The sequence below is a fragment of the Dromiciops gliroides genome, chromosome 2, assembly GCF_019393635.1.
Source record: "Dromiciops gliroides isolate mDroGli1 chromosome 2, mDroGli1.pri, whole genome shotgun sequence".
Lineage (NCBI taxonomy): Eukaryota > Metazoa > Chordata > Mammalia > Microbiotheria > Microbiotheriidae > Dromiciops > Dromiciops gliroides.
The window spans coordinates 328,164,634-328,186,161 of NC_057862.1; the positions used below are offsets into that span (position 1 = coordinate 328,164,634).

The window sequence follows — 21,528 nt, forward strand, 5'->3', positions numbered from 1 at the left end:
TCTTCAGTAACAAGGAAGACCAAGGGGTACCCTCAGAGGAAGATGTCAACATCAGGGCCCCTATATCTAAAGCTTCCAAGAAAAATATGAATTGGTCTCAGGCCATAGAGGTGCTCAAAAAGAACTTTGGAAAGAGAAATGAGGGGGATGCAGGAAAGACATGAGAAAAAAAGAGCTTAAACATCATCTTCCAGGATATTCTCAGGGAAAATTGCCCTGAAATTCTAGAAGCAGAAGCTAAAATAGAAATTGAAAGAATCCACTGACCACCTCCAGAAAGAGATCTCAAAAGGAAAACTCCTGGGAATATTATAGCCAAATTCCAGAGCTCTCAGGTCAAGGAGAAAATATTGTAAGCTGCCAAAAAGAAAGAATTCAAGTACTGTGGAGCCCTAGTCAGGATAGCACAGGATCTAGCAGCTTCTACATTAAAGGACCGGAGGGCATGGAATGATATTCTAGGGCAAAGGAAATGGGATTACAACCAAGAATAACCTACCCAGCAAAACTCAGCATAATCTTTCAACAGAAAAAAATGTAACTTTAATGAAAAAGACTTTCAGATATTTGTGATGAAAAGACCTGAACTGAATGGCAAATTTGACTTCCAAATACAAGACCTAGAGAACTATAAAAAATTGGAGTTGGGGGACATACCTGGGGTCGTACAGTGGGTGACTGTCTTGTGTCTGAGGCTGGGTTTTGGCTCTGATCCCCCTGGGTCCAGGGGTGGTGCTTTGTCCACTGTGTCACCTAGCTGCCACATGATGACATCCTTAGGGTTAAATTGAGGAGGGGAATGCACTGGGGGAGGGGGAAGGGCAGAGGTGAAATCCTACATGAAAGAAACAGGAAAAGGTTTATGGAGTGGGGGAAGAGATGGAAGAGGAGCAGGGCAGTAAATGAATTTTACACTCAAAGACCTTAAACTCATCAGAGCTGCCTCAAGGATGGACTAACACTCACACTCAACTGGGTGGAGTAATCTATTTAATCTGGGCAGTAAATGAGCCTAACACTCATCAGAATTGGCTCAAAGACCTCAATCTCATTAGAATTGGCTCAAGGAGGGAATAATGTACACACTCAATTGGGTAGAGTAATCTCTCTAACCCTGCAGGAAAATAAGAGGGGAAGGGGATAAAGAGAGAGGGGCAAAGGAAGGAAGGGCAGAGTGGGGGAGGGGACAGACAGAAGCAAATCCCTTTTGAAGAGGGATAGGATGAAAGAAGATGGATAACAGAATAAATATCATGGGGAAGGGAATAGGATAGAAGGGAAACAGTTAACAATAGTAATCATGAAAAAGAGAAAAGGGGGAAAATTGTACAAAAAATATTTACAGCAACTCTTGGTGGAGGCTAAGAATTGAGAATCAAGGGAATGTCCATCAATTGAGGAATGATGGAAAAAGCTGTGCTATATGATTGTGGTGGAATGGTCTTGTGCTATAGGAAATGACAAACAGGATGATCCCCGAAAAACCTGGAAAGAATAATGAACATCAATGTATAGTGAAGTGAGCAGAGTTGGGAGGACATTGTGCAGTGACAGCAGTATTGTTCAATGAGCAAATATGAATGACTTAACTACTCTCGGCAATGCAATGATCCAAGACAATCCTAAGGAACTAATGAAGAAGCTTACTATTCACCCCCATAGAAAGAACAGATAAAAAGAACACTTGTGGATTGTACATATTTAACCTGGTTGTGATCTTGTGGAGGTGGGAGGAAAGGGAGGGAGAAAAATTTGGAACTCTAAATCTTATGAAAATGAATGTTGAAAACTACCCTTATATGTAACTGGAAAATAAAATGTTTGTTGCTAAAGAAAAAAAAAATCTGGTAGTGACACTTCACAAACAAAATATAAAATGAAGTTTTTTTGTGTGCACTATTAAAATGAATTATAAAACTGTTAGTATATCAGTGATACAGTTCTAAACTTGTAATGTATATGGCAGGATATATTTTTATCTTATAGAATGAATCAATTATATATATATATTTTCTCTTGATAAATAGCTATATGAAATTGTTTCTTGAATATTTTTCTTCTCTTGTACAACATTCCAACATCCTACTAGTATTTGTCTTACAGGATTTTTTTTTTCTGTTCTGTATAATAGTACCTAATGTTGGCAAAAATTTTTTTTGAATTTTTTGAACTATATAGAGTGTTATGGGTTTTGAAATAAAATATTATATGTCTATAAAAAAAAAAACCAACTAAGAAAAACAAGTCAACAGCTTGGTAAAAAAGAGACACACAAATACTAAAGAAAATAACATCCAAAAAAATAGACTAGGCCAAGTGGTAAAAAGAGATACAAAATGCCAATGAGGAGAATACCTTGAAAAGCAGAAGTGGCAAAATGGAAAAAGAGGCACAAAAGTCCACTGAATAAAAAACTCCTTAAAAAAATGAGAATTGAGCAAATGAAAGCTAATGACTTTTTGAGAAACTAAGAAACAATAACACAAAACCAAAAGAATAAAAAAAAAGAAGACAATGAGAGATCTCTCACTGGAAAAACAACTGACCTGGAAAAGAGCTACGAAAGATTATCTGAAAATTGCTGGACTATCTAAAAACCAAGATAAAAAAAAGAGCCTAGACATTATCTTTCAAGAAATTATCAAGGAAAACTGCCCTGATATTCTAGAACTAAAGGGCAAAATAGAAATTGAAAAAATCTACCCATCACCTCCAGAAAGACCCCAAAATGAAAATTCCCAAGCCAAGGAGAAAATATTACAATCAGCCAAAAAGAAACAATTCAAGAGTTATGGTCAGGATCATAAAAGATTTAGCATCTTCTACATTAAAGGATCAGAAGGCTTGGAACATGATATTCCAGAGGTCAAAGGAACTAGGATTGCAACCAAGAATCACCTAGCCAGCAAAAGAGTATAATCCTTCAGGGGGAAAAAATGGGCATTCAATGAAAAAAGAGGACTTTCAGGCATTCTTTTTTTTTTTTTTTTGGTGGGGCAATTTGGGTTAAGTGACTTGCTGTAAAGAATTGTTAATTGAGGTTTTTATGCCTTGGCATGCAGTGGCCTGGGGCTCTGCAAACCACACAGTGCTCCACCCATTGGTTGTAGCCATTGCCATGACGCTGGCACCTCACATCATCACCACTCGCTGATGCCTACATGGGCCTCGCAAAATTATAATGACTGGAAGCCTAGTGAGGGCAGTCATGTGACTGTGAGAATGGATATTCCATTGGTTGGGGTGGTATGGGGTTTTCTGGGATTGTGGGAGGAGAACTGGGCATTCTAGGTGGAAGCTGGAAGGCAACAGGCATTCTGCTGCGTATTCTCAGCTGATTCCTGGGCGGTGGTATTTTCTCAGATTGTATAATTCCCCTTTCCCCATATCCTACTGATCCTGTTTGTGGTTTTTAAAGTTTGTTCTTGTTAAAATAAATCCTGTTCTGTTTTGAGGGAGGCTGCCGGTCTCCTTCCTTGCCCCAATATTGCGGCGAGCCGCTTAGCTAAGACTCCCCAATTAAAAATTGGTCCCCACATTGCCCAGGGTCACACAGCTAGTAAATGTCAAGTGTCTGAAGCCGTATTTGAACTCAGGTCCTCCTGAATCCAGGGCCAGTGTTTTATCCACTGCATCGCCTAGCTGCCCCCTAGGCATTCTTTTTTTTTTTTTTTAGTGAGGCAATTGGGGTTAAGTGACTTGCCCAGGGTCACACAGCTAGTAAGTGTTATGTGTCTGAGGCCAGATTTGAACTCAGGTACTCCTGACTCCAGGGCCAGTGCTCTATCCACTGCGCCACCTAGCTGCCCGGCATTCTTGATTAAAAGATCAGAGCTGAATAGAAAATGACTTTAAATACAAGACTCAAAAGAAGCATAAAAAAGTAAACAGGAAAAAGAAATCATAAGGGTTTTTAAAAGGTTAAACTGTTTATATTCCTAAATGGTAAGATGATACTTATAACTCACAAGAACTTCATTATTAAGACAGCTGGAAGAAGCATATATAAGCAGAAGGCACAGGTGTCTGAGCTGAATATGATGGGATGATATCTAAAACAAATAAAATTATGGGGTAAGAGAAGAATGCACTTAGGGAAAGGGAGAGGTAGAATGGGGTAAATTATCTCATATAAAAGAGTCCAGAAAAAGCTTTTACAGTGGAGGGGAAGGTGAGGGGAAGCGAGTGAACCTTACTCTCATCTGAACTGACCCAAAGGAGGAATAACACACACTCAATTGGGTATAAAAATCTACCTTACCCTGCAGAAAAGTAGGAAGGGAGGGGGATATGAAAGGATGATTAAGAGGAGGGCAGTTTAGAGAAAGGGGTATTCAGAAGCAAAACACTTTTGAGGAGGGACTGGGTGAAAGGAGAGAGTAGAATAAACAGTGTGGAGGAGGGAATAAGATAGAGGGAAATTCAGTTAGCAATATTAACTGAAAAAAAATTAGAAGCAAATTTCCCTGATAAAGGCCTCATTTCTCAAACTGAGAACTGAGTCAAATTTATAAAAATAAGAACCATTCCCCAAATGATAAATGATCAAAAGACATGAACGGTTTTCAGATGAAGTAATCAAAACTATCTATAACCATATTTTTTAAAATGATCTAATTCACTATTGATTGAAGAGATGCAAATCACAATAATTTTAGGGTACTACCTCATACCTGTTATACAGGCTAATAAAACAGAAGAGGAAAATGACAAATATTGGAGGGGATGTGGAAAAAATGAGACATTAATGCACTGTTGGTGGAGTTGTAAACTGATTTACCCATTCTGTAGAACAATTTTAAACTATTCCCAGCGGGCTATAAAACCCTGCATACTCTTTGACCTAATAATACCACAACTGGGTTTGTATCCAAAAGGGATTAAAAAAAAAAAAAGGAAAAGGAAAAGGACCTATAGGTACAAAAATATTATAGCAGCTCTTTTTTGGTGGCAAAGAATTGGAAATTATGGGGATACCCATCAAATGGGGAATAGCTGAATAAATTGTGGTATGTGATTATGATGGAACACTATTGTGTGCAGCTAGGTGGCACAGTGGATAAACCACTGACCCTGGGATTCAGGAGGACCTGAGTTCAAATCCGGCCTCAGACACTTGACACTTACAAGCTGTGTATAGCAAGTCACTGAACCCTCATTGCCCTGCAAAAGAAAGGAAGGAAGGAAGAGCAGGATGCTCTCAGAAAAACCTGGACTTACATGAGCTTATGCAAAGTGAAATGTACTTTGTACAAGGTAGAAGCAATATTGTAAGATGATCAGCTATGGGGCAGCTAGGTGGATAGAGCACCGGCCCTGGAGTCAGGAGGACCTGAGTTCAAATCTGACCTCAGACAGATTAACAATAGCTATGTGACCCTGGGCAAGTCACTTAACCCCCAATTGCCTCACCAAAAAAACAAAACAAAACAAAACAAACCCTTTGGGATAGCTAAGTGGCACAGTGGATAAAGCACCGGCTCTGGATTCAGGAGGACCTGAGTTCAAATCTGGCCTCAGACACTTGACACTTACTAGCTGTGTGGCCCTGGGCAAGTCAGTTAACCCTCATTGCCCTGCGCAAAAAAAAAAAAAAAAAAAAGATGATCAGCTGTGAATGACTTAACTTTTCTGGACAATACAAGAACCCAAGACAACTTTGAAGGACTTATGATGAAAAATGTTATCCATTCCCAGAGAAAAGATCTGATGGTTTCTGAATACAGATTGAAGCATATTTTTAAAATTTTATTCTTCTTATGTATTTTTGTATGTTTTATTTCACAACAAGACTAATATGGAAACGTTTTGCATGACTACACATGTATAACCTATTATCTAAGTGCTTATCTTCTGGGGTGAGGAGAGAGGAAAGAAGATAATTTGGAACCCAAAGTTTAAAAATGGGTCTTAAAAACCTTTTTTTATATGTAATTGGGGAAAAATAAAATAGCAAGTAACTAAAAGGAAAAAATATATAATCCTCCACTCTAAGTCCTTACCTTACAGTGGTAGGACAACAAGCTTGAGTTCTCAAAGACTATGCAAGTTCTAGTAGGTGCTACACTGAGATGCTCATGGCTAAGGTTGGCTACAGTGATAAATTTTCTTAGTCATTGTAAACTTTTGTTTTTCTCTGTAATTTAATTACAAGCCTATTGTTAGACTCCTCTCCCCCAAAAGAAAAATCTTATATAAATATGCATAATCTTGTCACTGGCCATATCCAAAAAAATATATCCCACACTGCATCATCTTTCTGCCAAGAGGTGGATAGCAGGTTTCATCACTGGTTCTCTGGAGTCATGGCTGGTTAAGGAAGCACATTTTGTAATGCTGTTTTTTTCCGTATAATTTTGTTGTTCTTTTATAAACAGTTTTCTTAGTACCGTTCAATTTATTCTACAGTTTAGTTCTGTTCAATTTATTCTACAGTTCATACAAGTCTTTCTAGGTTTTCCTGAAACCATACCTTTAGTAATTTCTTACAAAATAATAATAATAATAATGTTCTATCACATTCACACCTCATGTTGTGCTCAGTAATTTCCCAATTGATAGGCAATCCCTAAGTTTTCAGTTCTATGTTATATGAAAATAGCCACAGCCAGTATTGAAGTTGCTAAGGTGGTGAGGGGCTACAATTGGGATCTTTGGAACATAAAAATATAATGCAAAATTTAAAAATAGAATTTTTCCTTGGTTCCCAAATCAAGTAATATAACAGGTTTTCAAAGTAATGATTAATTAAGAGAAAATTAAAGAAAAAATTTAAAACACACTTTTATAATTTTTTTTTTTTTTTTAGTGAGGCAACTGGGGTTAAGTGACCTGCCCAGGGTCACACAGCTAGTAAGTGTTAAGTGTCTGAGGCCGGATTTGAACTCAGGTACTCCTGACTCCAAGGGCCGGTTGCTCTATCCACTGCGCCACCTAGCTGCCCCATAAAATCTTTTGTTTTAATCAATACCTTTTGTTTTTACATCACTTTAGTTTTCAAATATATCCCAGTCTCATCTACCCAGCAGGCTAGTCCTAATAAGCAAAAGTTAAAGAAACAAATAAACTTTGGCAAAAGCACCCATACTTCAACTTTTTCTGACAGTATACAGTATTCCATTCAGTCCCCTGTCTCTACATACAGGGGAAAGGATAAATGCATATTTAAAGATAAGAATTTGTAATGATGCAGGAAAACTTAGTTACACAAAAGCTTTGATATGTATCATTTTTATTTTCTAAAAGATTTAAAGACTAAAGTCTAAAACTAGTTGAACATTTCAAAACCACATAACTATCAAAAATAGTTACTGTATAAGAACTCTGAATAGAATATTATGTAAATAAAATATTTAAATACTCTCCTGAAAATTTTGGTTGACTGGGCACAATTTAAATCATTTGAATAAATAAAGCATATTTATGTATGGAAACAGCATGTGCTTATGAACAGAAGTAACACCTACTAAAAGCTCAGTTTGGTATACTTATATCACAGAAGCAACACTTACTAAAAGCAGAGTTTGGTTAACACAATTTTCTAAGGTTTACAAGTTCTTGAAGATCTTAACTTAGATAAAGAATTCTTAAACTTATTGTTACTTAACAAAACCTTCCATACTCAGTATCTCATGAGCTTAAATCCAACCCAAGAGTTATGGATTGCTATGCATTGGCCTTGTCTGATCTTTGCCTTAAAAAATGTACAATTCAAGGGCATCACAGCAAACCAATAAGAGACACCTCTGCCAAGTGGGGAGTGTAAAAATCCTTCTGGTTTCCCATTGTAAACACTACCAATTTCCATTCTAAGATACTAAATATTGTACAAAATTAATAATTTTCTGCAAAAATCAAAATTTCAAAATGATAAAGATCACTAATTTTTAAGTTAAAGATCAGTTACAAAACTAGTGATTTTTTAATCTGTCTAAAGTTTAAAAATGGATTAACATGAGCTTTTTGTACTAAAAACAAATGCAAATGAAAAGGCTTTTATTTTTTTTAACATTTAGTGGACTAACATTACTAATTACCTAAGATAAAATGTCAATAAAGCAGATTAAAAAAATTTAAGGCTAGGTATATGGAAGTTGTAATATATATTACACAAATCATACTGCAACAAGTCATCCTCAAATTATACTTCTACAACATACATTACAATATTAAATGGAATGTGCTCCTGATTTTAAAAAAAATACTAAAACAGACTAAGGAAAGTACATTTAAAACAATCTCTTAATTGCAAAATTCTACGGCCTCTTTCTCTATCCTCATTCTCCTTGACCTTTCTTCTCTGCCTTTTCCATTGTTGATCACTCCTTCTGTTGATCCTCTCTTCTCTATGTGTTTTTGGGACAAACTTTCTCCTGATTCTCATCCTACCTATCTGACCACTCTTTCTGTCTCCTTTCCTGGATTCTCTTCCAGCTCATGCTCTCTAAATATAGCTGTCGCTCAGGGTTCATTCCCAAGTCCTCTTCTCTTCTCCCTCTAAAATATACTTCATTTGGTGATTAGCTCCCATGGATTTAATTAGCACCTCTATGCTGATGATTCTCAAATTTACCTATCCTACCTCAAATTCTCTGCTGATCCCTAGTCTTGTATCTCAAACTGCCACTCACAGATATTGAAATGAATGTCCAGTGGATATCTTAACTCACTATCTTTAAAACAGAATCATTAGATTTCCCCCTAAACCTTTCCTACCTCCTACCTTCCCTATTGTTGCAGAGAGCAAAACAACCCACTTCCTCAGACTTAAAAACCTAGGAGTCATCCTTAACTATTCACTATCTCAAATCACCATAACCAACCCTGTTGCTAAAATCTCTTGATTTCACCTTTGCAAAATTACTTGTATAGGCCCCCCCTTGCTCTCATCACCTCACACCTGTGCTATTTAATAGCCTACTGGTGGATGGTTGTTGTTTGTCTTTTGTTCTTGAAGAGGACCATGACATCAGGAGGTGATGTCATGACTTGCAGTGAATTGGACTGAAGTGAGGCAGGGCTGTGCAAAGTCACCAACCTCATTCTCTCCTCCAGAGCTATCTGGGTCTAGTGGCAAGATGTTTAAGGCAATTGGGGTCAAGTGCCTCCCAACTTCAGGGCCAGTACTCTATCCACTATGGCACCTAGCTACCCCTACCTGCTGGTAGGTGAAACTGATTCTCAAGTGTCTCTCCACTCCAGTCCATACATTCAGCTACCAGTATGATTTTCCTATAGCAGAAGTCAAACATCCCTCCTCAAGAGTAAACTCCCATGAGTCCCTATCCCCTCCAGGATCAAATAAAAAAATGCTCTGTTTGGCATTAAAAGCCCTTCATAACCTCATGCTCTCCTATCTTTCCCTTATTCTTACACATTACTCTCCAACATATACTCCTACACTCCCATCTCTTGGCTCTGGGCATTTTTTCTACCTCTTTTCCAAGCCTGGAAAAATTCTCCCTCTGCCACTCCCCCTACTACTTCCAGGTCTTCTTTCAATTACCAACTAAAATTTTATTTTTTTACTGAAAGCCTTCCCTAACACTTCTAATTTCCAGCACCTTCCTTATATTAATCATTTCCTATTTATCCGATCTATAGCTTTCTTTGTATATACTTGTTTGCATATTTTCTCCCATTAGATTGTAAGCTCCTTGAAAGCAGAGGAACTGTCTTTTACCTCTTTCTGTATCCCTAGTGCTTAGCACAGTGCCTAGCACATAGTAAGTATTTAATAAATGTTTACTGATTTGTTATATTTAAGTTCTCAGTTCCACTTTAGAAGAGATGATGCCTCTGGGGAATTCAAACAGATTATTCTGTTAGACAGATGTATTTAATCTACCTCAACAGCAATAACTTGTGCTTTATATTCAAACTCTTGTTTTTCAGACTCCAGAATATACAATGAACTCCTTCCACCCTCAAAAAGCTACCAAACTTACTTATTTCATAAACAAAAAGTGAAACACCAAGTAGTAAGAGTAGCAAGACTAAGGTAAGACGGTGCAGTTTAGATAGACTGGATGCTAATATAAACATAAAATAGAGGCATCAATATGAATTATCAACAGGTTATGCTGTTATGAAGAGTAATATGTAGATAAAGTTCAATGAAAGTATTAACTTTTTTTTCCAAGAAGGAACCACTGGAAATCAAAATCTTCTTTGTTTAAACTAAACATCAATTTTTATGAAGTGAAACCTAGATGGCATGTGTTAAGCCAATTCAACTGGATCTCTTGAAATACAGTAACACTAGCATTAAATAGCCTTCATTGACAGAAAGATCAAGTACTTTTAGTCAAATCAGCAAATAGATTAAAACATACACTAGAAGGCATAAGAAAAATTTAAGAGGTAGCTGAGTGCTTTTTTAGAATTACCCTATGCAGTAGTGATAAGGGAATACTTGCTTAAGTTTCAGCAAATCACCTCTCAAAGAAGCTGGCAAAAATAAACTTAAAACTTTATTTCCTAGTTAAGATCTTAATATCTAAAAAAAAAATTAAAAATAAAAATCTTAATATCTACTTATAGCCCCATACTAGCATTGCTTCACTGACCATACAATAAGAAGTACTTAGGTCTGGTTTAAGGAATTAATAGAGGAAGGAAGACTGAGAGAGAGGTAACAATTCTAAATGAATATTTATTCAACAAAATTTAAATGCCCAGAAGGTACTGGGTAGGTCTATGGAAGATAAATAAGATATAGTGCAGGTTCTAGACAAATTTTTGAAAAGCACCCCAAACAAACAAAAAAACCCCCTCTGATATAAAATAGAACATTACAAGTGCAGAAGAGATACCAAGTATATAATATGAGGGGAGGTGGGAAAAATCCCTACTAGTGGGAGCAAAGGTGAAGGAACTAGGGAAAGCTTCCAGGAGGAGACAGAATTTGGGCTGGGCTTTGAAAGTTGAGCCAGAGAAATTGGAGAGTACTGCATCACTGATTTCTTAACTTTTTGTTATGCTTTAACCTGTGCAAGAAACAAGGATCAGAGAGATGTTGGAACAAAGATTATGGAGAAAAGCATACATGGCTGAAAAGAAGAGCAAAAACTAAAAAATAAAAATTACTTGCTTTGAATCACCACATATTCACTCTTTACGAACAAAGTTAAGTTTTCTGAGGGTTGAGAATGTAGCTTTGATGTTGAAAGTATATTGCGGACTTGCAATAAATGATAATAAACTGTTCCCTCTCTCTCCAATGGTTAATATGACACTAAATACTTAGGAAATAAACACAAGCAAACACACATTTAGGAGAGTGGGAAGAGTCATCAAAACTAAAAAATGTACAGAAAGTTCAACATAGGACTTAGACAATCTGAAAAACAAATCTTCACATAATATTCATTTAACAAATACTGATTAATTTTGTAAATGTGGCTGATAACAATTATCTTTCACACCAGGATGAAAGGAGGGAAATTACCTAAAATCAAGATATGCACCATTACTGCCCTACATGGTGCTACCTTACCACCCTTACTAAATTTGAGGAGCAAACTCAATGGTCCTATATCTTATATGCCAATTAGTCAGGTTAATAAGGTACAAAGTTATCTCGTAACTTATTCTTCAAATGAATGCAGATAGGTGATCAATGCTGAAGCAGCTTTACCTAAATGACCTTTGAGAAGAGAAGGATAGTATAGTTCTTAAAAGCTCTGGAGACAGTTATGGAGTCACATTTCCTGTCATTAGCATTACCTCCCTTTAATCAAAATCGTACCTGGTCTTGGTCCCTAGCGTTTCAAGTCTTATGTTTCTAGTTCCCATGCCCATTAAAAAAAAAAAATCCCTCTAAGTTCTCAAAACCACACATATGAATACAAATTAGTTTATTGTATTACATATTAGTTTATGCAGAGTGTATAATAACAATTCTACTGTCAGATGCCAGTATATATAGCTTAGTATTTATTCTGTTTCTGACCAAGGTCTTAAGGTTCATATTTTAGAACATGTTATCCCTTTCTTGAAGTGAACTTCAATGGTTAGGGACATATTACAAACATCCTACTTTCTCTAAGTAAATCCATCATCTATAAATTTGTCTAAACTTTATTTGAATCTGTTTTCATCAAATACTTAACTTGAGAGGGTAATAAATTCCACAAATGGACCTACTGTACACAGTGGTACTTTCTTTTTCTGATACCTTTGCAAAGGATGCTCTTATCTAAGATTTAGTGTTTAACCTATTGATACTATTAATGATTTTACAGATTTCAATCATAAGCATTTTGAGTATTGCAAAACACTTTATTTTTCTCCTCAGATGGATGTACCCCAACATATCTATGATCATTAGTTTTCCTCCTCTGGGTCTTCATCAGCTCCACTATTATAATTTTTAAAATGCATTAGTAACTGGAATAGACACACCATGATTTTTGTATAATAGGGCAATACTGAAATTTATAGTGAGTTTCCTTTATTCCTGCAAATGGAAGATGAGAAATTATAAGTGGTATGTTATGCCAAAAATATACAACTATCAATTTTAACTCTTTGTTCTTGATAAGTAAAAGCTTTTTAATGTGTGTGTGTACGTACACGTACTTACGACACAGACACAGGCGCGAGCGCGCGCGCGCGCGCGCACACACACACACACACACACACACACACACACACACACACACACACACACACACACCCCCAACATTCCAAACAGACTCGGATTTAGAGAACTGGGAAAGTGTCTTTGGGACACTTTGGGGCTGTCTTGGGGAAAGTGAAAAGCTGCTTTAATGGCCTCCCCAAATCCAAAAGCATAAAGCAATAAGCCCATCTTTTTAATACTGATATTCTTGGAGGTTTATTATATGTCTGTGAGACATGGGACTATTAATCTCTAAAGAAATAATACAAAATGTCACCAAAAGAACAATGATACAAAAGAAAAGAACAATGATAAGGCAAAATAATGGTCCTGAGTAGACTGCAACATTTTATAATCAGGGAATTATGAATAAGTGAAGACAAATCAAAGAAAGGTTAAGTGAAAATGGTTGAAAGCAAAGTATTACTAATGTGCAAGACCAAATGCTCCACTGACATCCTTAAGACATCAAAACCTCTAGCTCTGAGAACACTTATGAGGGGACCATGAACAAGGTATCATGCAGGACTGGCAAGCATGGGCCAGTTTCAATTTATATTTTTGGAAGGCATATTCAGGACAAGGAAATTGTCTATGTGAGTTCTGAGTTCTTAAATCATACACAGACTATGTGCTTAGGTGGTTACTTTAAGTTTCTTAAAAATAAAGATATTTTTCCTTTTGAAATTTTCTGAAAAGAAAACTACTCACAACACATATTTTTATGATCAGTTAACATCTCTCAGCTAAACTGTATATTAAAATGAAGATGAAATCACTTTTCAATAGGCTCTTTCTTCAGATAATTAGGAAAATTGTGTAGTAGCATTAAGGTGAAGCAATTACAAAATTATAACATTAGGTATATAAAAAATTAATGGTAACCATAGATTTGGAATTTTAAGGGACCTTAGATGCTATCTAGCCCAAACCCTTCAATTCACAGAAGAGGAAACTAAAGACAGAGAGGTTGTGACTTCCCCAAGGTCACACAGGCAGTAAGAGAGAAGTGGGATCCAGGTCTTTTGCCTTCAATGAGATAAACAATAAAACATTATTGGCAAAATTCTACTTGAAAATCTTAAGTCATATATCGAATAACTTGATTCCCTAAATTTAGATTTCCAGTTTTACTCTTTTTGTCTTCCTTTCCTTTTCAACTTTCCAACTCCAACTCAAAGGAGTGAAATTTTAAAGAACCTTTTAAAAAGTCTTTCAGATTTACATTAGTACCTATTTCAATTTTATACTGGTCTACTTGTAGTGCGGCACATTATACTTAGTTAAGCAAAAACTAAGAAATGAAGTAAGATCAATGTTTGCTTACTATCTTTGCTTAGTTAAAAACAAAAGCAAAGGGTAGATATCATAAACCTAAATCAAAATTTTTAGTTTTATTATTTCAAAGAAGTGAGTTGCTCTAATGTAATTGACTAAATGTATATAGTACAAAACCATAATGCAAGCACCACACAAAATATAAACCAAAGGGTATTTCTAAAAGAAATCAAGACAGCGTCATAGACACCACAAAGTTATTTTTAATGATTTTTGAAAAATGCCTGCATCGTTAACCTTCTATGCTATATTTTCTTGTTTTAGGGTAGCTGGCTTACAAAATGAGCCAATTTTTAACCACCCTTACTTGCATAATCTAGTACTAAACATTCAAAAGGAAGGAGGCTGTCTAAATTTTCTAACTTTTATTTCCTGTTGGCCTAGAAAAAAATGTTACTTAACTCTTCCATTTTATCTAACATACTCTTAACTACCAAGGCTTTCCTGGTCCACTATCAATTTAAAAATTCTAACTTTAGAAAGACTTTTAACAGTTATAGATTATGCTAGTTTAAAACTAGTTAACATTAAATTCTATCCTTAAAAAAAATCCAGTTGCCACTAATAAAGTATTTTCTATTGTTCTGGATGTACATTTACTTTAAATTTCTCAGCGATTCCATTCAACAAGGAGGAAGTGGCACACCAACGGCTATGGCAATGTACCCTTTTAAAGGTGTTACAAAAGTTAAAAAACCCAGAACACTGGAAAGTCAGCTTAACTAGACTGTCATCACTCCTATCCTTTGAACAACTTTAGACCACTACTTGTGTGACTACCTGTTAAACCTACCACTGATATTACCGGGCTCGCTTTAAAAGGCAAAAATAAAGTTTTGGGTTTGTTTGTTTTTAAAGAAAACCAGGCAATTCAGAGAATGGACACTATTTCAGGCCTCAGGTCTCCTACAATATGACTGATAATCCTTCCGTCCAGTGGGGCATTAGGGTCCAGGGTCCCGCATGCAAGACCTCCCCTGCTTTGCTACTTCCCCCCAGGACGAGTCCACGGCCTGGACAACTCCGTTCCCCGCCCCCTGGATCCAAGAGTTTCTTCCTCGGGCCAGGTGGTCTCCAGAGGACACTCGTTGCCCCGGAGACGAGCCCGGGACGCGGGTGCGAGGAAGGGAAGGAGTCACTTCAGGAGGATAGGGAGGCCAAATTGTACTTTTGGGTCCCTCCCGTCCCCACGGAGAGAGGGCCCGGAGGCGAGGAGACCTGTCGCCGCCATGATGGGACTAGATCAGCTGGAAGAAGGGGGGGGGGTTGATGGGGGGGGTGGCCAGTGTGACGTGGGGAGGCCCCGGCGCGCGAATCCGACCCGCCCCTTCACTCCGCGGGCCCCCGACTACAAACTGCCCCCCGGCTCTTCCCCTACTCACGCTTTGTCCACCAGCTCCCGGACCTTCCACATGTTCAACATCTTGCCCCACGGGAGCTGGGCCTCCGCCGCTTCCTCTTCCTCCTGCTCCCCACAGACCCAGGGGCACTTTCGTGCGGGAGCAGGGGCAGGTCGCGGCAGTGGCTGATGTCGCCGGCTCCGTCGCCACCCGCCGCCTCTACCTCGAACTGGCCCCTTCACTCCTTCCTCTACCACAGCAGCGGCGCCGCCGGTGACACGTCGGAGACGTGGCCCTGCGTGAAGCGGAAGTGTTAGTCTACACCCCCACCTCCTCCGCTCCCGCGCAAGGCACTCTGGGTATTGTAGTTTTCTCAGTGGAACGGGGGGTTGACCTCAGTGGGTTAAGTTAGTTGCTCTCCTCTTGTCACTGCCCTTGCTGGTTGACAGGGATAGGTGTTTTGTTACGGTTGCCCTGATTTCTCTTTGACTACGTGGGTAAGGCAGCTTGCAAATTGTAAAGGACATAAATGAGAACAGTTGCCGTTTCACTCACATAGCAGCTGCACAGGAGATCCCTTCAGAAGCAGTTGAGAGAGACTTTTTAAAGTTTACATAGGATCATAGTCATTTAACGCAATTTCCTCACTTTATAGATGAGGAAAACTGAGGTCCAGGTGTCCTGTCCAAGATAGTATGTAAATGGTACACCTGGGATTCAATTCTAGGTCACCCGTTTCCAAATCCAGTTCTGCCAGACTTGTGAGACCTTGGAAATCAATTGGTGGAATCGAAAGAGCTAAAGTTCAACGTGTCAGAAACTGAACTCAGCAATCTTTACCCCACCCTGTCCACCTTCCCCTAGTTTGTCCCTTTTACTGTCCAAGGAACTACCATAGGTCATCCTCGACTCTTCGATCTTTTTTTTTTTTTTTGGTGAAGCAATTGGAGTTAAGTGACTTGCCCAGGGTCACACAGCTAGTAAATGTCATGTGTCTGAGGACGGATTTGAACTCAGGTCCTCCTGAATCCAGGGCCGGTGCTCTATCCACTGCGCTACCTAGCTGCCCGACTCTTCACTCTTATTCCCATATCCAATATGATGCAGACTACTTTAGTTTTTACCTTTGTCACAAACATCTATAAGCCACCTTCTTACCTCTGACAATGCCACCACCCTTGTCCAGGCCCTCATCACCTCAAACCTGGGACTATTGCAACGGCTTCTGGTTGGATTCTCTGCCTCCTTTCTGTCTACTCCAGCCTATCCTCCACTAAGCTGTTAAAGTGATCTTCCTAGAGAGCAGGTGTAACCTTGCTACTCACCTATTCAATAAGCTTTAGTCATTTTCTGGATCACAACCTTAAAAGTCTTCTGTTGAGCTTTTCAAACCCTTCACAATCTGACGCCTTTCTGTTTCTCCAGTCTTCTTACACCTTAGTTCTCTCTACATACTCTGACCTTGACTCTGGCCAATAAGACACTTCATCTCCTGACTGGGCATTTTCACTTGCTGTCTCCCATGCTTGAAATACTCTCTGTCACCTCTGCCTCCTGGTTTCCTTGGCAGCCTTCAAATCTCTGCTAAAATTCCACCTTCTACAGGAAACCTTTCCCCCTCTCCTGAATATATTAGTGCCTTTCCTCTGAAATTATCTTTAATTTAGCCTACATACATAGATCTTTTTATTATATATACATGGTCCTTTATATGTTGGTTTCTCTCATTAGATTGTGAGCTATCTGAGGGCAGAAACTATTTTTGCCTTTCTTCATATTCTTAGCGCAGCATCTGGCATGTAGTATGCACTTTATAAATGTGTGTTGACTTGACTGGTTCAAATTTCACCTCTGAAATCTTATTATCTATGTGACTTTAGGCAAGTTAGCTTCCCTTGACCTCAGTTTCCTCCTCTTTAAAACAAAGGGGTTGGGGCAGCTAGGTGGTGCAGTGGATAGAGCACCAGCCCTGGATTCAGGAGGACCTGAGTTCAAATCCGGCCTCAGACACTTAACACTTACTAGCTGTGTGACCCTGGGCAAGTCACTTAACCCCAATTGCCTCACCAAAAAAAAAATTTTAAAAATAAATAAAACAAAGGGGTTGGCATTATCCTTTGGCTCTAGTGATTCTCTATGATTTAAACAAACCCCTTAGAGGCACAGGAAAGTTAAATGATTTGCCCATAGTAGTGAGGGAATTAAATCCATCACCTTTTTCCCTTCACCCTTCCCTTGCTGCTTTTGAGTCCCAGTTCTCAAATTCCTAAAATTTAAGCATTCAACCCAATATTAGGGTAGTTTGGAGGAAATGGGGATTTGTAGTTTGGCAGAGAAAAGACTTAGCAGGATGTATGATAGCAAGTATTTGAAGGATTGTGAAAGAGGGATTGTTTTATTTGGCCCCAGAAGACAGAACCAAGAGTAACACACTGAAAAACTGCAAAGTATATTTGAGCTTGATAATGGGAAAAACTTCCTAACAACCAGATCTGACTAGAGTAAAATTGACAGGCTGGTGGAGGTGGGGTGGGGGTAGGGTGACCTGAAAGGTGGTAAATTTGAAGATCTTGAAACAAAAGCTGACAATTCTCAAATATCATTATCCTTCTGCAGTCTCTCTGCTGGCCTCCAATTTTGCATCTCCAAATACCTTTCAGATATATCCAACTAGATGTCCAGTAGACATTTTAAACTCAATATATCCAAAACTGAACTCATTATCTTTCCTCCTACAGCTTCCCCATCTCCTACCTTCCCTATTAGTATAGAGAGGGAAAGATTATCCTCCCAGTCCCTTGGGCCCAAAACCTAGGTGTTGTCCTCAATTCTGTAGTATCTCTCACACACTCCCTCCCCATATCCAATCTGTTGCCAAGGCCTGTCAGTTTCATCTGTGCAACAACTCTCCAATATACTCCCTTCTCTGACACTACCACCATTCTACTGCAGATTGTCATCACATCACACCTGGACTATTTCAACGGCCTTTGGATGGGTCTGACTGCCCTCAAGTCTCTCCCCACTCCAATCTATCTTCCATTCAGCCACTAAAATGATTTTTCCAAAGTACAGGTCCAATCATGTCACCTCCCTACTCACTAAGCTCCAGTGGCTCCCTATTGCCTCCTGGATCAAATAAAAAATCCTTTCCTTGTCATTTAAAGCCCTTCATAACCTAACCCCTTCTTATCTTTCCAATCTTCTTATACCTTACTACCTCCTACGTTTGTACTCTCTGATCCAGTGGCACTGATTTCCAAGCTGTTCCATGAATAAGACACTGCATACCAAGAATGCTCTGCTTCCTCATCTCAGCCTACTGGCTTCTCTGGTTTCCTTTGTCTCAACTAAAATCCCACCATCTACAGGAAATTTTTCCCAACCCCTTTCTTTCTCTTAATTATTTCCTATTTACACAGTATATAGCTTGTTTGTACATATTGTTTGCTGGTTGTCTCCCTCATTAGACTGTAAGCACCCCGGGGAAAGGGACTCTTTTGCTTTTTTTTGCATGCTTAGCATTTAGCAAAGTGCTGGACACATAGTAGGTGCTTAATAAATGTTTATTGACTAACTATATTGGGGTGGAAATTCCTTTTGAAGACAAGTTGGAATACATGACTGCTGAGGTCCCTTCCAACTGTCAAAGTCTGAGGTGCTATGATTCTGTAATTTAATGAACACTTATTAAACACCTGTTGTATGCAAAGACACCTGTGACAAAAGAAAAATAGTCCCTGCCCTCAAGGAACTGTGGGGAAGAAAAGAAAACAATCATTTTAATATATTAGTATATAGAACATAGCTGGAATAGGGGAAATGCACTAATTAGGGTGATCCTGAGAGGCTTCCAGTTAGGAGAAGGAAATTGAGACAAACCTAGAAGCTAGGTAAGAATTATAAAAGCAAGAAGTGAGGCAGGAATCCACTCCAAGTATGCCAAGGCACAGAACCAGAATATGGAATGCTGAGTTCAGGGAACAGAAAGGAGGCCAGATTGTTTGGTCTGGAGAGTTTATAAAAGGAGGTCATGTGCAATAAACCTGTGAAAGCAGGTGGACAAAACCAAAACCAAAACCAAACAAACAAAAAAAGAATTCAGGTGGAGCCAGATTTTGATGGGCTTTAAATGGTGAACTGAATTTAAGCCTAGAAGTAAATGGTAACCACTGAAGCCTCTTGAGCAGGGGACTGCCATGGTCAGATTTGTTCTTTAGGAAGATCATTTGGGCAGTTGTGTGGAGGCTGGATCGGAGAGGGAAAATTGGGAGAATGGAAATCAATTAGAAAGCTACAGACTTTGGCCAATTCCTTAAAAATCACTTAGTGGGATACCTACTTTAGTGTTTCTATCTATGAAGCTTCCCATCAGGGTATCAGTAAAACCATATTTAATATCCCAGAAACAAAATCCCACCCAGTTATATCAGTTTGGCCCTGACTTCAGTCTGTGAGGTAAATTGATTGATTGATTGATTTGCAGGGCAATGGAGGTTAAGTGATTTACCCAGGGTCACACAGCTAGTAAGTGTCAAGTGTCTGAGGTCAAATTTGAACTCAGGTCCTCCTGAATCTAGGGCCAGTGCTCTATCTACTGTACCACCTAGCTGCCCCTGGTAGATTTATTTTTAAAAAGGGCCTGAATTCATAGTAATTCACCATTTAAAAGGGTAGCTATGAACTGGCTCAGGGTTTATAATCCCAATTAGAGTATAACTCTTGTAAAATATGCTGGGGTTTGAGTTTTCAGTCCTTCTCTAGGAAAGGTTCCTCTCTCCTACACGGCTACCATTGGTTCCTCAAGCCACAATGGAAGGGACACCTAGTACTGTCAGCATTGACCACAGGTGCTTATGAGAAATAAAATTAAATCCGACAAATCCATTCTTTCACAAAATCAGTTTAAAGAAAACACAATCATATATATATACATATACATATATAACCTATATCAGATTACCTGCTGTCTAGGAGAGGAGGAGGGAGGGAGAAAAATCTGAAATTGGAAAGCTTGTATAAACAAAATTTGAGAACTATCTTTACATGTAATGGAAAAAAAATACTTTATCAATTAAAAAAAAGAAAAAAAAGAATGTTAAAATTGTTTTTACATGTAATTGAAAAAATAAAATATTAAATTAAAAAAAAAAGAAAACACAATCAGAAGTGAAGCTGGGGCAGGATAGGGCTTATGCAGCTGGCTTGCTTCTCTCATAAAAATGCCTGAGACTGAACATCTACAGTTATACAGGTGTACACCCACCTTCCAGATAGTCCATTTAGATGAAGATCATCTCTCATGGTCTAATACAGAAGGGAACCGAAAACGAGTCAGGCACTGGCTGTTGCCTCAGTGGGTTGCTGTCATGGAACAACTGCTGCTTCTCCCTTCTCTCTTGTTCTCTAGGGTCCCCAAACTCCTATAGATCCTATATATTAAAACAAAACAAGGGGCAGCTAGGTGGTGCAGTGGATAGAGCACCGGCCCTGGAGTCAGGAGGACCTGAGTTCAAATCCAGCATCAGACAGACACTTAACACTTACTAGCTATGTGACCCTGGGCAAGTCACTTAACCCCAATTGCCTCAAAAACAAAACAACCCCCCCCCCCGCCCCTAGGGCTGATCTTGCCATCTCTTATTGGGAAGAATACAAATCCTAGGAGGTTCAGGGTCAGCCAAACCCTTGCAAGGAGTTGTTACATCAGTACTGGCCTGTCAGTACATACCTGCCACTGCCAGCACACTACAGTAAAATCTTGATAAATAATCTCCCTGGCAACACCACCCAAACCCCGACCCCCACTAAACAAAGTTGGCCTGGGTGCTGAAGGGAATTTGAAGAAAATTTTATTCTCATCTGGATAATGGGCCTGTCACTGAGAAGCTCAAGGCTGAGTGATGCTTCTCAAAGATGAAGCAGGGCCTAGGTCTGATTAGATGGGCGTAGCACTCTTAGGTCTGGTCACCTGGAGTGTCTCTGGGCAGCACTCCTAGGGCTCACAAATAGTCATCTGGGGATAGGGGAATCACTAGTGAGAGGATGTCCTAAGAAAAATTCCCTTCCTCTTCCCACCTGCATTATCATGAGAGAACTGTGAGAACCCAGTTCACCTTGACTTGATAGAAGGGTGCTCCCAATTGAGGGAATCATAAAACCATAGACAGGTTTTGTTTTGTCCTTCCCCTTTTCCCCAGGGAATTTTCTTTGATTTTATTTGGT

At 38.8% G+C, this 21,528-nt stretch overlaps 1 protein-coding gene across 2 annotated transcripts in view; it reads right to left on the minus strand.

Annotated features, from left to right (window-relative positions):
* The window catches only part of CLINT1 (clathrin interactor 1), a 69,710-nt gene extending 54,114 nt beyond the window's left edge, over positions 1–15,596 (minus strand). For both annotated transcript variants that reach the window (XM_043984987.1, XM_043984985.1), the window contains exon 1: positions 15,346–15,596. In XM_043984987.1, coding sequence (XP_043840922.1) covers positions 15,346–15,386 — 41 coding nt within the window. In that variant the 5' untranslated portion in view covers positions 15,387–15,596. The remainder of the gene's footprint in view (positions 1–15,345) is intronic.
* Positions 15,597–21,528: the final 5,932 nt, after the last annotated feature.